General features: G+C 40.1%; 1 protein-coding gene across 3 annotated transcripts in view; it reads left to right on the forward strand.

The window, feature by feature from the left end:
- TLR3 (toll like receptor 3) overlaps positions 1–17,958 on the forward strand; it is a 108,939-nt gene that overhangs the window by 71,877 nt on the left and 19,104 nt on the right. Inside the window, exons 6-9 of one of the 3 annotated variants that reach the window (XM_045055116.1) lie at positions 2,898–3,349; positions 5,480–5,671; positions 8,195–10,047; positions 10,276–10,444. In XM_045055116.1, coding sequence (XP_044911051.1) covers positions 2,909–3,349; positions 5,480–5,671; positions 8,195–10,047; positions 10,276–10,444 — 2,655 coding nt within the window. In that variant the 5' untranslated portion in view covers positions 2,898–2,908. 3 annotated transcript variants of the gene reach the window in all.

The following is a 17,958-nucleotide window of genomic DNA, read 5'->3' on the forward strand; positions in this document are numbered from 1 at the left end:
GGTGTAAGTGGCTCAGGCCTCCACTGTCAGCACTGTTCTGCTCCCTGAAGTCAATGTGTGCTGATGGGCAGGGGAAAAATTGGTGCCAACCCTCCCCCTTGTCCCTGAGAAGGGGAGTTTGTGTCTGCTGCTGTCCATGAAGCCCTCACAGAAGAGCTAACAATCTCCCTTTGTGTGTCCCAAGCATACCTCAGGTCCCTGCCTTCACTCTGTCTGTGTCTGGCCTGTGTGCCCACCCAGCCAGTGGGTTTTACCTCAGGCAGGCCGGTTGAGTTTCAAAACTCCAAACTTTAGGGACCCAGTGTAATGCAGACTCATGCTGGTGCTCTGGGGGAGAGTTCCACTTTCACATTGGGGCTGGTGCTGGTTTGTCCCAGAAGGGCAGCTGTACCAACACCCAGGAGCTTAGAGTTTAAGAGTAAAGTGCTGCAAAAAGCTGGCATCCAGGTCAGCTGCCCTCAGGTGAACTGTCTCTGTTCCTTTGCTAAGGAACAGGGCAGCACAATGGTGCCCACTGGCTCTTTTGTCCCCTAAGAGGCAATGCCGCCTCTCCCAAATGCACCCCAAGAAGGGGTAAATATCTCTCCCAGTGTGTCCCAAGGAATCCTCAGATAGTGCTGTCCACTCCAAGCTCTCTGCCTACCACAGAGCATCATTGCACCCACTGGGCTCCACACCTGCCATGGCACTGACTTCTAAAAGTCCAGTCTTTGAGCTCTGCTGGTTGTAAAAACTCACAGCAATCAGCCCCACTCATTTTCTCAGTCATTGGTTTTGGGAAAGTGTTTTTCTTGTGTGATCCCCTGTGTGCTCTCACTCTCTCTCTCTCTCCTCTCTGTTTGTGATCAGGGCTCCCTCCCTTCCATAGCACCTATGATCCTTTTCTTCCCCAAAGCACATATCACCTTCCTACCTACCACGATGTCGCCTCTTGTCTCTCTCTCTAGTTGTGCAATTTATTCCCTCACCCTTATATTGATTTCTTGGGTGTTGAGAATGATTTGATGTTTATCCAGGTATGTTCAAGGAATGCGGCAAGCATAGGGGCCTCCTACCACTCCACCATCTTCTCCCCTAAAACCCCATTAAAACTTTTAAAGGCCTTTCTATTTTGTGAATGGTATGTTAGCAAATGCTTAAATTTGTTAACTTTGATTCTTTAGACCAACTAGTAGGGTAAAGTGATCCATGGATGCCTCATAACCCGGGACTTTCTTTCTGTTCTGAACATGAAATTGAAGGGGCCCCTGGGTGGTTCAGTTGGTTAAGTGTCCAACTCTTGATTTTGGCTCGGTTCACGATCTCACAGTTTGTGAAATTGAGCCCCGCATCAGGTTCCATGCTGACAGTGCAGAACCTGCTTGGGATTTTCTCTCTCTCCCTCTCTGTCTGCCCTTCCTGCACCTGCATGCATTCATATTCTCTCTCTCTCTCTCTCTCTCTCTCTCTCTCTCTCTCTCTGCCTTCAAATAAATAAATAAACATTTAAAAATAAAGAAATAAATAAAATGAAATTGAAAACCAGAACAGGTTTAGAGGAATTGAGCCTCCTCAAATGAAGATCAGTTGTAGTTGTTCAGGGAAGATACTAGTTGATTCCCAGCCTGTGAGAACAGCCCTAGAGTCTGCACTGTGGCTCTCCATCTAACCCAAGGCTGGGTTAATAAGGAGCTTCTCACATCCTTCTAGCCACCGTGAATTTCCTTGAATTTCAATGATTTTGCACGCTTGGCCCCCTCTTCTTGTTAATAGTTAGCTGTGATCGTCTCATGATATAATTGGCTTCTGTCTTGTATAGATTTTCCTTATGAAGTAAAACGTTTACAAAGTAGAGAATAGTTGCAATTATCTACTTATAAATCGTGGATTATTTTACTGATTAATAATAATAGTAATAACAAACGCTGGTGTGTGCCAACTACTGTAAGGCTTATCTCATTTCATCGTTGTAACAAGCTATGGAAGAGCGACTTCAATTATCCAGACTTACAAGATGAGGGAATGAAGTCCTAAAAAAATGAGTTAACTTGCCGGAGGCTACCAAGCAGAAAACAGGAACACAACTCAGTAGTGTAATTCCAGGTTTTTTTTTTTCTCCTTATCACTATGTTTCTCTACGTTGTCTTGATTCTGCAGTGAATGCTTATTTCTGTAATCGTAAAATTGCAAATGATATTTATTGGCTTTAGATTTTCTGAATTTATGTGGACCAAGTATGTTGGATTCGCCATAGTTTTAGGATAAAAATGCTAACATTTTATATCTTTACAGTGTCAAGCCAGGGCTGTAGTTGGCAGTTTTAGGAAACGTAAATATGGAAGAAATGGGTAGAACATTCAGGGGTGCACATTTCCTCTATCACATCCCGAGGATCAAGAGAGGACGTCTCAAGTTGTCTGATCAATAAGACAGAGTTTTAGCTATAGTCATAAAACTTATAAATAGAACAATAGATTAAATGAATTAAAAGTGACTAAAGAAGAATTGTGAGGAGACTGATCGAATAGTGTAAGTTTTGTATCTTTACGGTGGGAAGAAACTACTCACTGTATTGACGAAACAGAAGCATAAGCGCAAACGTGTTATTTGAGTTTGTGGGGGTGACCGTGAACATTAGAAGTAGAAACTGTCAGGAGGTTACCTTGAAACACTGAAGATGGGGCGGAGGTGAAGAGTGAGGAGGGAGTTTGTGTGTTCCATTTTTTACTTTTCTGTGCTACTTGAATTATTTCTATTGGAGGTACAGCTTGTATAATACACACTTGTGTATCATACCAGTTGTGAATAAAAAGATCACGCATAGTCACATTTGGTTATCTATCTTACAAGGAATATACCAATGCCTATGAAAACCTGTGTCATTAATGTTGTCCGCTACTTTGTTTTGTTTCTTTTAGAGGAGGGAATCATGAGCCAGAGTTCGCCTTATATCTATTCCTTTTTGGGGCTGTTGCCCTTTTGGATACTGTGTACATCCTCCACCAACAAATGTGTTGTTAGGCATGAAGCAGCTGACTGCAGTCATCTGAAGTTGACACAAGTGCCCGATGACCTCCCAGCAAACATAACGGTGTTGAATCTCACCCATAACCAGCTCAGAAGATTACCGCCTGACAACTTTACAAGATATAGCCAACTTACTACCTTGGATGGAGGATTTAACTCCATCTCAAAACTGGAGCCAGAATTGTGCCAAAAACTCCCCTTGTTGGAAATTTTGAACCTCGAACACAATGAACTCTCTCACCTTTCAGAGCGAACTTTTATCTTCTGCGTGAATTTGATGGAACTCCATCTAAGGTCCAATTCAATCCAGAAAATTGAAAATGATCCCTTCCAAAACCTGAAGGTAGGATGGAAATGTTCACCTCCATATAAGAAATTAAAAATATGTTGCCTCGTGTTAAGTTTTCAAGCCACTCATGAATCTTGAGATTTCGTATCTAAGTATCAAGGTCAAGAATGAAAACTCTGATCTACCCAAACGGGAAGAGGGGCAGCTCTATGTACAAATATGGCCATTTAAGATTGGAAATCTTTTCAAAAGAGAAAATAGCGTCTTACTTCACTTTCAGTCTTAAGTTTAAAGAACTCTGCCTCTCTTGCTCCCTCCCATTAAAAATACAACTCAGATACAAGAGATAGAGATCAGAGAAGAATCTGGTCTGTCATAACCCGCGAAGAATAAGAATATCTCATTAGGAACACAGCAAGTAAACTCTCAATGCTGCTGATAGTACCTGAAGTAATGAAAACAACAACAACAACAACAACAACACACGTCCAAATTCAGACTTAAATAAAGTTAACAAACTGACACATGATAAAGCAAATTGTCCAACTAAAAATTACCTACTCTTGATTTAGAAATCTCTTCATATTATTGCTTTACTAATGGCCATCCTTTTTTTCCCCTGAATACTTTCCTTGAATTTTAAATCTGTGAAAATGTATGTGAGTGTCTCTAAATCTGAGACACTTATTAGGTACTTTTCTTGAACCAAAGCCATTTTTTTAAAGTCTTTGTTTTCTTCATCACATGGACCTATACAAAATTTGGCATTCCTTGACCTCATATGCCAAGAGTAATGTACAAACAAGTAAGCTTAGAAACATTTGTAAAGTGACTTGCTTGCTAGTGATTTGAAATTCTCTTATACCTCTTTAGATTCTGCAGTGGACGAAATGGCTTTGGACACAAAGGCCTCAAAATCTGGTTAGAATAATCTTTGGCAAAATGTTCTTTCATGTTGAAAACATAAATAAAAGTCTTACTCTCTTGAATACACATCATCTAAGATTTTACCCTAATATATATCAGCTTTTCCTTACCTTTTACCTGAGTGGAAATTTACCTGTTAAAAACATCACAGGGTGGTTAAAATGTCCCACAGCACTAACAAAACAAAAATGAATATTCTATACTCGCCATGATGCAAAATTAACATCCCTATCAATCTTTTTTAGGATTTCATGGACTTTTAAAGAAAATATTTCTTCATTTTTTTTGTTTCATTTCTTTTTTATTTTAATGTTTATTTACTTATTTATATTTTTTATTATTTTTTAAATATGAAATTTATTGTCAAATTGGTTTCCATACAACACCCAGTGCTCATCCCAACAGGTGCCCTCTTCAATGCCCATCACCCACCCTCCCCTCCCTCCCACGACCCGTCAACCCTCAGTTTGTTCTCGGTTTTTAAGAGTCTCTCATGTTTTGGCTCCCTCCCTCTCTAACCTTTTTTTTTTTTCCCTCCCCCATGGTCTTCTGGTAAGTTTCTCAGGATCCACATAAGAGTGAAAACATATGGTATCTGTCTTTCTCTGTATGACTTATTTCACTTAGCATATTTTTGTTTCATTTCAAGGCTGATGCATGACATTATATGTTTAGTAAGCCACATGAACATTCCTTACATCATAAGGAAATGCTTATTATAAATAATTAAGTAAATAAATGTTTATTATGAATCTTCCTTATATCTTGAATAAATATGCTTAAATCCCTTTATTTTGGTAAGAGAAATAAAATCATTCTTTTTAAAAAATGATTCTTGGGCGCCTGAGTGGCTTAGTCGGTTGGGCGTCCGACTTCGGCTCACGTCACGATCTCATGGTTCGTGGATTTGGGCCCCGGGTCGGGTTCTGTGCTGACAGCTCAGAGCCTGGAGCCTGCTTCGGATTCTATGTCTCCTTCTCTATCTCTGCCCCTCCCCTGCTCATATTCTGTCTCTGTCTCTCGAAAATAAATAAACATTAAAAAAATTTTTTAAATAATTCTTGAAGTGAGAAACAAACCCTTATAACAATGTTATTTTTGATCACCACGAAAATTTTTCATTACCTCTACTGTCAATTGTCTATAGAATAATAGAGAGGTGACATTTTTGCTGTTATTTCTAAGATTCAGGTACATTTAAAGGAACTATTTTTGGTGGCAAGACTCTAACTTGCATGCATCTTTTTTCTCTCTCAGAATTTAATCAAATTAGATCTATCTCATAATGGTTTGTCATCTACCAAATTAGGAAGTCAGCTCCAACTGGAAAATCTCCAAGAGCTCCTGTTATCAAATAATAAAATTAACATCCTGAGACGTGAAGAACTGGATTTCCTTGGCAATTCTTCTTTGAAGAAATTAGAATTGTCATCAAATCCAATTAAAGAGGTAAGAAGTCGGGTAAAATGATTTCGTGTTGTACCTTTAAGTGTGGGCAATCCCTAACTGTGTCACAGGGGTAAGAATCTAAAGATCCCTAGAGAAAGGGGTAATAATGTTTGCCATGCCTTCCAGAAGTCCTTCACACTTACTGCTTGGGGCCATTGATGTCCTCCTCGCAAAAAGAAACACTGGTAGCAATTGGGGGCTGGAGCTCCGCTGTCTAACAGAAGTGGGTTAAAATCCGTGTTCCAGTTATAGGAACCTTGGGGAGCCTACATAACCTTTCTGGGTCTTAGCTTTCTCACTTGTAAAGTGGGAATACTATCTATGGCACAAAATCGCTGAAAGAATTAAAACAGCATGATAGTTAAGAGCACAGGCTGTAGAGTTGGGCAAGCTGGCTCCCCTTCTGGGCTTTCTCTCCTAATACTTGTGTAATCAGGCAAATTATTCAAGTTCTTTGCGCTCCAGTTCCCCAGGTGTAAAGTTAGTATAATAATAACACTACTTCATAGGCTGTATGGTAAAGAACTTAGCACCGTATCTCATGTAAGTGCTCCATAAATGATAACTAGCATTAGATTATTATGAAAATCTTCTGATAATGGAATATACTTCTTATAATGGAATATACCTAATTAACCTTCTGTTTAGATGCATGGTATTCATTTCAGTAACTACTTTCATATACAGGTATGTTTGTATTTTAGTCCTTTGCAGGCTGAGAATAAGAATATTGGAAATCGTAAACTAAGTCAGATTTTTAAAAGCTGTATCAACTTACAGACATAAAAATAGACTGTGTATTTGTCCTTAGATGATAAAATATAAACAAGCAAACATTTTATGTAATATTCATGCTAATTATTGAACAGCATTTTTTTGTTTATTTAGAACATTTATTGTAGAAATCTTACAAAATATGCATGTAATGACGGGGGAGATAAAAATCATCCAAAAACCCATAGTCCAGAGACAACCAGTGTTGGGTATTTTTATCTCTAGCTTTTTTCCAAGTGATAATAAGAAAAAGCAACAGCCACTGAAATTCAGAGCACAAATTCAAAAGACACCATTATGTTGGACACTATGATAAGTTTATATATATGCATATATATTTATAATTTATTGTATATGTTCATAAATTTAAATTTATTATTTATTATAATTTATTTATAATATCCATATATTTATTTACGTATAAATATATATTTATTAAATACATATATTTACCTAGTCCTGTAACCAACTTATTCTTTTTTGAAAGTTTATTTATTTGAGAGAGAGAGAGCAGGGGAGAGAGAGAAAGAATCCCAAGTAAGCTCCACACTGTCAGCAAAGAGCTGGATGTGGGGCTCAATCTCACGAATCACAAGATCATGACCTGAGCCGAAATCAGGAGTCGGACACTTGACCGACTGAGCCATGCAGGCGTCCCGTCACCAACTGATTCGTATCATCATTTTACCCAAGGGTAAATTGAGATGAAGCAGGGTTGAGGAACTTGTCCAAGGTCTCACATGTGACAGTTTGGTGACAGAACTGGGTCTCTGGCAGTGTTAGATCAGAGCCCATGCTCTTAACAGCTGTGCTGTATTGCCTCCCATAGGCAACAGTGTATCCTCCCATTAAAAAGTCATCTCACGTCGTGAGCATTCTCCGTGTCATTGAGAATTATTCAAAAACTCAATTTTGATTACTGCAACATGTTATCCTGGAAGTTCACCCTAATGAACTGAACAATTTCCTGCTCTGTAGTCCAATTCACTTTACTTACAACCAAATTTGCCTTATCGTCCATTAGCCCTAACAGCTCACAAATGACACAGTAGGAATCAGAGCCTCTTTGCTCTCCTGGTGTTTAACCACCCAGGACTGGCTCCGACCCTCTCCGGGATTCCTTCTCTCCTTGCCTTCTGTCCTCTTGTTCTGGGGCAGAATCCCACAGCAGACAAGGCTTCTGGTGAGGGAGTGGGGGCAGAGCAGAAGGGAGCTGGAGGCACTGTCATGCAATAACATCAGGAGAAAACCCGGGCTGGACAGACAAAGAGGAAGGCTGGAACTCAGAGCTACAGAAGGGAAAGTGCGCGTCACTGTTGCATAATAAAATCCACCCGTTCATTCCCCACGTGTTCACTGAGAACAGTGGTCAGCGAGACAGAAACAGCATCTGCCCCAGTGGTGACTTTACAAAGAGTTTGTTAATTACAGTCATACTCAGTGTGATCAAGTAAAAATACTAGGGACCTCACCTAGACTGGGAGGTCAGGGAGGGCCCCCTGAAAAGGAGGCCATTGAATGCTGGGCAGAAGGTAAGCCGCGGCCAGGAAAGGTGGGGGACTGCCCCAGGAGGTGGGTGTCGCAGGCACAGAGTAAGGAGCTGTGCAGTAGAGGGATGGAAAGTAAACCCAGAGAAGATGGTGAAGGGGGAAGGGGGTGGAGTAAAGAATTGTGTTTAAGCTTTTCTAGAGTCATGCGGACCCCACCGTGTTTTGGTTATTAACCTCTTTTTTCTCCCCCCCTCTTTAGTTCTCTCCAGGGTGTTTTCATGCAATTGGAAAACTATTTGGCCTCTCTCTGAACAATGCTCAACTGAACCCCAACCTCACAGAGCAGCTTTGTTTAGAACTGTCGAACACGAGCATTCAGAATCTATCGCTGAGCAACACCCAGCTGTACAGAACGAGCAATATGACTTTCGTTGGGCTCAAGCACACAAATCTCACCGTGCTCGATCTTTCCCACAACAACTTAAATGTGATTGATAATGGTTCCTTCGTTTGGCTTCCACGTCTAGAATATTTCTTCCTGGGGTATAATAATATAGAACACTTATTTTCTCACTCCTTGTATGGGCTTCTCAGTGTGAGATACTTGGATTTGAGACGATCTTTCACCAAACAAAGCACTGCTCTTACTTCGCGTCCCAAGATCGATGATTTTTCCTTTCAGTGGCTAAAATGTTTGGAGTATCTTAACATGGGAGACAACAACTTCCCAGGCATAAGAAGCAATATGTTCACGGGGCTGATAAAGCTGAAACACTTGAGTCTATCCGACTCCTTCACAAGCTTGCGAACTTTAACAAATGAAACATTTTTGTCACTTGCTCAGTCTCCTTTGGTCACGCTCAACCTAACCAAAAACAAAATCTCAAAAATAGAGAGTGGCGCTTTTTCTTGTCTGGGCCACCTTCAGGTACTCGACCTTGGCCTTAATGAAATTGGGCAAGAGCTCACAGGCCAAGAATGGAGAGGTCTAGGAAATATCATTGAAATCTACCTTTCCTACAACAAATACCTACAACTGACTCCTGGGTCTTTTGCCCTGGTTCCAAGCCTCCAACGCCTGATGCTCCGCAGAGTGGCCCTGAGAAATGTGGACAGTTCTCCTTCACCTTTTCATTCTCTTCGCAACTTGGTCATTCTGGATCTAAGCAACAACAATATAGCCAACATAAATGATAAACTGTTGGAGGGTCTTGAGAAACTAGAAATTCTGGAATTGCAGCACAACAACTTAGCACGGCTATGGAAACGTGCAAACCCTAGTGGTCCTGTTTATTTTCTAAAGGGTCTTTCTCACCTCCACATTCTTAACTTAGAGTCTAATGGCTTTGATGAGATCCCAGCAGAGGTATTCAAGGGCTTATCTGAATTAAAGAGCATTGATTTAGGATTGAATAATTTAAACATATTTCCGCTATCTGTCTTTGATGATCAGGCATCTCTAAAGTCACTGAACCTTCAGAAGAATCTCATAACGTCAGTTGAGAAGGATGTTTTTGGGCCAGCCTTCAGGAACCTGAGTAATTTAGATATGAGCTTTAACCCATTTGATTGTACCTGTGAAAGTATTGCCTGGTTTGTTAATTGGATTAATAGTACCCATACCAACATCTCTGACCTGTCAAGCCATTACCTCTGTAATACTCCACCTCAATATCATGGTTTCCCGGTGATGCTTTTTGATATATCAGCCTGCAAAGACAGTGCCCCCTTTGAACTCTTTTTCATAATAAATACCAGTATCCTTTTGATTTTCATCTTTACCGTATTGCTCATCCATTTCGAAGGCTGGAGGATATCTTTTTATTGGAATGTTTCAGTGCATCGAGTTCTTGGTTTCAAAGAAATAGACAGACAGCCAGAGCAGTTTGAATATGCAGCATATATAATTCATGCCTATAAAGATAGAGATTGGGTCTGGGAGAACTTCTCTCCGATGGAAGAAAAAGATCAAACTCTCAGATTTTGTCTCGAAGAAAGGGACTTTGAGGCAGGTGTCCTTGAACTTGAATCAATTGTTAATAGCATCAAAAGGAGCAGAAAAACTATTTTCGTTATAACGCAGCATCTATTAAAAGATCCATTGTGTAAAAGGTAGGTGAACATTGTGAAATTTTAAGTGTGTGCTTGTTTTTTTCACTTGAGCTTTCAAATATTACTTACATTATGATTGACAACTCAAAGAATTTTAAAAATAAAAAAATAACTTGATTATTAGTGACAGATAAAAACAAGTGTAGGGGGGATGTTAGCGCTTTGGGCTGTTCTAAACTGTATGCTGATATATATAACTTATTTTAATAATTATTTTTTTTTTACTAGATTCAAGGTGCACCAGGCAGTTCAGCAAGCTGTGGAACAAAATCTGGATTCCATTATATTGATCTTTCTTGAGGATATTCCAGATTATAAACTGAACCATGCACTCTGTTTGCGACGAGGGATGTTTAAATCTCACTGCATCTTGAACTGGCCAGTTCAGAAAGAACGGGTAAATGCCTTTCATCATAAATTGCAAGTAGCGCTTGGATCCAGAAATTCAATACATTAAATTTATTTAAAGACTAAGTTAACAAAGGCGTAACTTTCCCCCACTTAAAGAGTTTCATAGTAAATTTAGGTTTTATTTGAAAATAATATATATCTGTTTATTCAGACTTAGAGAGGTTTCTGATAATTATATTTGGAGTTTTTTTGGGATGCACTCATAGGAAAATAAGAGATCATTGTTTTAGTGGGTACAATGCTATTTTGACTGTAAGAGTAAAATATATATCCTAATTTTTAAAAGCTTCATCACAGGATTTTTTTTTTCAGTTAAAAAGCTTTTATTTTAGTGGTGCCCACTTCAGTGTTGATTTTGTTAAGTGTTAAATTCCATTTGAACCTACAGACGCATGGTCAGAAAACGTTTGTAATTCATTTTCATTACTTAGTTAAAATACATATTTTAATAAATCCTTGTATTTCCCTGATACTTGGGTTTCTGCTGTAGGTGTTAGAAGAAACAATTCTCTTACTTAAAAGTATTACAGGAAACAAAATAAGTATTATAGAAAGGCTTGCTTCCTGAAGGTTAATTAGTAGATTAGCTTTGTGGTTGTAAAATATTGTTTTCTCTTGGCCACAGACTCAGGAGATGGTCCTGGTCGGATCATTTGGTCCTACTGGGACTCTTTGACTCCTGATCTTGAAAATTATGGTGTTGAACAAAATCTTTAATAATCCTATATAATTAGCAATGATGACCATGGTATAATACATTCACGTGAAACGTATCATCATGTCATAAAATAGTGTGCTGTGTATACATTAGTCCTCTAGAAAGACTATTATTTAAAAATTTATTTTTGCTTCTACAATGGAAAGAATCTAATTATTGAAAATAGACACGAATAGCGTTTTAAAACCTTTATAGTTCTGGTATTCAAATAAAGGGAGTGTTGATATCATAAAGCTGGGTTAATTTCTATATTAGAAGCACTGGTTTGGTAAATTTAGGGAGAATTTGAGCTGTCACAGTTTGGAACTTTGATTAAAATAGTATTGTATCCTCGGGGCTAAGTCCACAGAATCCTGGAAAAAGTGATACTCCCTGTACTGCCGGTTCTGAAAGAGTCTACAGTCCCTCAACAATGTGAATGTGTGGAGGACTCATTTTCACTTCCGTGTTACACAGCATCCTTGCACACGAGACGCTCGTTCGATAGCGTTTTTGCTAAGGCGTGTTTTCCGCCTGTGAAATAATCTCGTTTTATTTTGGCATTGTAAAATAAAAATAAAAGAAAGAAAGAAAAGACAGATTAAATTAAACTTTTATGATGGCAAAATAAAACCCACAGCCACAGTTTTTCCTGACGTGCTTTGTATGTTATTTATGTCTCGATAGTCCCAATGTTAGTCCAATATTTCTAAGTAATGGATATTCCATTGGCCTACAAACAGCAGGGCAGGAAGTGATTTTGCTTTTATGCCCTTATTTGCTTATAAGATAGTTGATCAAATGGCCACAATTTAAATTGAGTTCAAGTGTAATCTTTTAAAGTTGCTTAATATTTAAGAAGATACACAAGGGATGACCCTTGAACTGAATACAAGTAAAGCTAATCAACGGTGTAAGCCTTGACTTGTATTTGGCCTACACAGGAAGAAACATCCTGAACCTTCGGCAAGCTGTCCTTTATAATTGTTCTCTGGAGGAGTCCTTATCCCTGGGGTTCAAAACAAGGGAAGTGCAGAAAAGGATATTTGTCTGACCTGTTTAACTAACACAAGTGAAGTAACGTGTTTGAAAGCTCTCAGGGTACCATCATGTTATCTGTTCACTCCATCTCCTTCTTGCTGTTTTTCAAAACAAATTCCAGCTGAATCAACATTAGTTTAAAACAAATTAGTTTAAAACAAATCCAGGTGTTTAGATTTTACCTAAAAATGACACCTTTTGATTGTAATAAGAAGTGAATACTCTCACCTTGTTAGTGAGGAGGAGGGATTTTCAATGTCATTTATTTAACAAGCTCTTAATTATTCAGATGTCTACCTTAGGTGATTTGTAAAGGGGACTCCACAGTGAGTGATGGTCACGATGTGTAAATCAAGAGTTTAAAAAATATTTCTTGAAATCTCTAGAGGCAGAAAGCAGACTAGTGGTTGTCTGGACCTAGGGATGGGAAGGGGGAGTAAATAAAGGTTGTGTAAGAGATCTTTTCGGAGAATGTTCTAAAAATGGATGGTGTCAATGATTGTACAACCATGTAAGTTTTTACTAAGAATCATTGAATCATATACTTAAAGCAGGTGAATTTTATAGTATGTAAATTATATATCAATAAAGCTGTTAGAAAAAGAGTATTCATGGAGCAACCACATGAACCTAGCCCTGTGCCAAACATGATGGGGCACACAGGATGTGAGCTACATTGTAGAAAATGGCGCAAGAAGAGTTCGGGTAGGAAGGGGCTGTCAAAGATGGACCTGAACAAAAGGCTCCATGGAAGATCAGACCTTTCAAAGATGGGTAGGATCTTGTTGAGTGAGGAGCAAGATGGTGGAATGAACAGTAAGATGAAAGGGAGGGAGGCATGATCTTGGTGTTGGGAGGTCACAGGATGCTGCTGAAGATGGAACCATGGTACAGAGAATGTGGCAGAGGAATTCAGACTTAAGGAGTCAGGTGTCTTGAGGTTGTAACTTGATGGGTTTCAAATGGCAACACCAGAAGTTCTAATAAAATTCTCCCCTGGAATCTATGACTTAGATTTATGTGGCAGCTAGTTGAATAGAGAGTGTGACTTCTAATTTTACAGTCCAAACAGTCAGGCATACCCTCATATCACAGAAGGAGATTTAAAGCACTTATTTCTTTTCCTATATATATGTAAATCCATATGGAAGTAACAAAAAAAGGGGTAATCAATTGGTCATCAGTTGCTAATTACACTGGGTGATATATTAGCCATTTTTTATAATATAATTTATTGTCAAATTGGTTTCCATACAACACCCAGTGCTCATCCCAACAATTGCCTCCTCAATGCCCATCACCCACCTTCCCCTCTCTCCCACCCCCATCGACCCTCAGTTTGTTCTCAGTATCCAAGAGTCTCTTACGGTTTGCCTCCCTCCCTCTCTGTAACTATTTTTTCCCCTTTCCTTCCCCCATGGTCTTCTGTTAAGTTTCTCAAGATCCACATATGAGTGAAAACATACAATACCTTTCTCTGACTGACTTATTTCACTTAGCATAATACCCTCCAGTTCCATCCACGTTGCTACAAATGACCAGATTTCATTTTTTGTCATTGCCAAGTAGTATTCCATTGGATATGTAAACCACATCTTCTTTATCCACCCATCAGTTGGTGGACATTTAGGCTCTTTCCATAATTTGGCTCTTGTTGAAAGAGCTGTTATAAACATTGGGGTACAAGTGCCCCTATGCATCAGCACTCCTGTATCCCTTGGGTAAATTCCTAGCAGTGCTATTGCTGGGTCATAGGGTAGGTCTATTTTTAATTTTTTGAGGAACCTCCACACTGTTTTCCAGAGCGGCTGCACCAGTTTGCATTCCCACCAATAGTGCAAGAGGGTTCCCATTTCTCCAAATCCTCTTCAGCATCTATAGTCTCCTGATTTGTTTATTTTAGCCACTCTGACCGGCATGAGGTGGTATCTCAGTGTGGTTTTGATTTGTATTTCCCTGAGGAGGAGTGACGTTGAGCATCTTTTCATGTGCCTGTTGGCCATCTGGATGTCTTCTTTGGAAAAGTGTCTATTCTTGTCTTCTGCCCATTTCTTCACTGGATTTATTTGTTTTTCAGGTGTGGGGTTTAGTAAGTTCTTTATAGGTTTTAGATACTAGCCCTTTATCTGATATGTCATTTGCAAATATCTTTTACCATTCTGTTGGTTACCTTTTGTTTTGTTGATTGTTTCCTTTGCAGTGCAGAAGCTTTTTATCTTGATGAGGTCCCAATAGTTCATTTTTATTTTTAATTCCCTTGCCTTTAGAGATGTGTTGAGTAAGAAATTGCTGCGGCTGAGGTCAAAGAGGTTTTTGCCTGCTTTCTCCTCTAGGGTTTTGATGGTTTCCTGTCTCACATTCAGGTTCTTTATCCATTTTGAGTTTATTTTTGTGTGTGGTATAAGAAAGTGGTCTAGTTTCATTCTTCTGCATGTTGCTGTCCAGTTTTCCCAGCACCATTTGCTAAAGAGACTGTCTTTTTTTCCATTGGATACTCTGTCCTGCTTTGTCAACATTAGTTGGCCATACATTTGTGGGTCCACTTCTGGGTTCTCTATTCTATTTCATTGGTCTATGTGCCTGTTTTTGTGCCAATATCATGCCGTCTTGATGATTACAGCTTTGTAGTAAAGGCTAAAGTCTGGGATTGTGATGCCTCCTGCTTTGGTCTTCTTCTTCAATATTACTTTGGCTATTTGGGGTCTTTTGTAGTTCCATACAAATTTTAGGATTGCTTGTTCTAGCTTCGAGAAGAATGCTGATGCGATTCTGATTGGGATTGCATTGAATGTGTAGAGATATCTTTGGGTAGTACTGACATTTAACAATACTTAGTCTTCCAATCCATGAGCATGGAATGCTTTTCCATTTCTTTGTGTCTTCTTCAATTTTCTTCATAAGTTTTCTATAGTTTTCAGCATACAGATCTTTTACATCTTTGGTTAGGTTTATTCCTAGGTATTTGATGAGTCTTGGTTATTTGATGGGCCTGACTCCCTTAAGCTGACTCCATCTTTCTGTCCAAGGGAGAAACTGGCTCTGTCACGTGACTTCCGCCCCACCCATTTAGCAAACTATTTTGTATACGTTGGGCAGGAGTCATGGGAATTTTCAGTGGCAGAACTTTCCTGGTTCTGTGTGAGAATTTCTGGCAGCCAGTTTTGAGTTCTTAGCTCTCTTGTATCTTAAGTCAGTTCCCCAGGAAATAAATTCCCGCATGGAAATGTCTGCGTAGCAGAATTCGGGGAGTGCTCTGATTTATAAGGGAGTGAAGTCACCTGGATTGGGAAGAGAGCTCACAGTGACCTGTGCTGCAATTGCAGCAGAAGCCTTAGCAGACCCCACAGGGAATGGCCTTACAGAGTTGATGCCAAAAAGGGGCTGGACCACTCTACCCTCATCTCAACCAATCAGCATTGGCTACAGGCAGTCCCAAGGAGGAAGCTGTGCCCTTGAACAAAAAGCTCTGCCTAAAAGCAACTCCAAAGGAGGAGATCAGTTGTGAAGTATGAGGAGTGAACAATCTGGAGGAATAGGTAGGTGCCTGGGTCCTGAAGGCGAGATCTCAGCATCCACTACACTTTCTAAGGTATTTAAGAATTCAAATAGATGTAGTTCACTTGGTTTCTTTAGGCCCTTCTGCAAGCTTCCAACCATTTCATGTTTTAAAAAATAAAGTCTCTTCCAGACATCCTGGAAGACAAATGGTTTCATAGGAAGCCAACATTTTTAAATAAAAATAAGAATGCTTTCACAGTGTCAATGTCTTCCAGTCAAAGGCCACCAGAAACACACCTGTGGTTGAACAAGTTGGGTTTATTTCTCATTGAAGTGAAGAAGCATACACACCATGGAGATCTAGGGGCGTCTCAGTAAAAAGGTGCCTGAATGAACCTATTCCATAGGTTTGGACATTCCTTGGGTGATTTGGGGGAGGGCCTAAGGAAGCAGAGTTTCCTTCTAGATTTTATGCTGTTACAAAGGGGGAAATTGTGTGACTGGTTATCTCAATAAAGCTTACCTATAGAGAGAGAAGAGACTAGAACCAGGAGAAGGTTATAATTGATAAAGCAAAGAAATAGCCCAGAGAGGAGTGTTTGTGGTATTAGGAGGGTGGTGCAGTGACCTTACTTATTTATTTTTTGTCTGTGCTTATACAGAATTACGAAGTGGTCATCCTGGGTCTCATTTTATAGCGTCAGCGTAACCTTGTCTGAGGTTGATACTCTGTGAGGTTGTTTGTGTCCGGCCAGAGAATAACATGGCCCAGCTATGAGTGCCTGACCGGCTTCTGGGTTGTCAGGGGCTGCGTTTTGTTTGGCACAGAAGCTTTAACACAGCCTTTTGGCTGTTACCAAAAGCGTTTACCTTTTTGGCTTCTTGCAGAGATATCTTTTCATCTTAGCGAGCACTTGGTTGTAAGTGCCAGAAACTCAAAGTTCTTTAGGCAAAAAGGGAAAATGTTTGTGGTCTATACTCAAACTGGGAAAAGGGCCGGAATAACACTAGCTGTCGAAGGGAACTAGAGTCTAGAGCTCAAACGCCACCACACCTCACACCTGCTCCTCTCTCTGTGTTCGTTAGTACCTGGGTTTGCACTGCTAGAAGTTGGGGTAACCAGGATCTCTTAGGCTCCCGTTTCACATCGGTGATCCCAGTTTTTAAAACCTCGGGGAAGGCCTCTGATTGGCCTTATTTGGGGTATACATCCATGCTTGTGGCCATGACGGTGGGGTCCTGTGGTTGGAAGCGCCCACCAGAACCATGTGGATAGACCCATGTGCTGTTTCCCAAAGTTGGGAGCTGGACAAGCCAAGCAGTTCATGCCCACCGTATGAGACTTGTGGAACTGGCCCATTGAACAAGCTGGATTCAGTAAGGCGCAAACAGGAAACTGTGTTCTTCTATCTTCCTCTCAAAGCTCTTTTTAAGAAAATTCTGCCATTTGCACGAAACCTCAGGCTTGTCATAGAGCTTTACAGACACTCTTAGATAGTACAAAGGGTTGTCCAACCTCACCGTCACCACTTGTGATGGTCCAGTAGTGATAACCAAAACCCAAACTCTTGCCCAATATGAGTTCTCTACTTCCCCTGCTGGCGTCTGTCTTCTGGAAGACCCCTCTGATGAGGGTGAAGGTGTTGGCCTCTTGTCTCTCTCCTCACTCTACCTGCTCATCCACTGGCTGGCTGGGCACCTCTAGAATCTCAGGAGTTCGGAACACAGTTGAAAGAAGGGACATCAAGGACAGATGTCACAGATATGGGGTATGATCTGGCCTCTGGGCCTTCGCAGCATAATGCTTGGTTGCTGGCTCTTTTTTTTTTCCCCCCCATGGGATGCTTTTGTCACTTCAGAGACCCAGAACCTTCCGTTGCAGCCCAGCTCACATGCTAGCTGTGGTCAGCCGCTCCCAACACAAATTCTTCTGGTGACTCCCTGGCATCTAATAAAATGAATTCAAAGCTTTCCAGCACCCTGTCTCTACCCAGTCTTTCAAACTTGTCTCCACTATTGCTGTTTACATCTAAGGTATTAATTGGTGTTCCTCACCAGTCTGACAAGATAATATCCCATAAAAGGGCCCCTGCCAAATAAATGTGGGAAGCACTATACATACTGTGTCCTCCTTTCAGAAATATGCAATGCGTCTCGGGATTTTACCAAGCTAAGATGTCCTGCTTTAAAGAAAGGTATTTAACTTTTTATTATCGAGGCAGTCCCTAAGCCAATTTGATTACAGAACCCTTCTTATCACTTAC

This window comes from Felis catus, chromosome B1 (genome assembly GCF_018350175.1).
Source record: "Felis catus isolate Fca126 chromosome B1, F.catus_Fca126_mat1.0, whole genome shotgun sequence".
NCBI classification, from domain to species: domain Eukaryota; kingdom Metazoa; phylum Chordata; class Mammalia; order Carnivora; family Felidae; genus Felis; species Felis catus.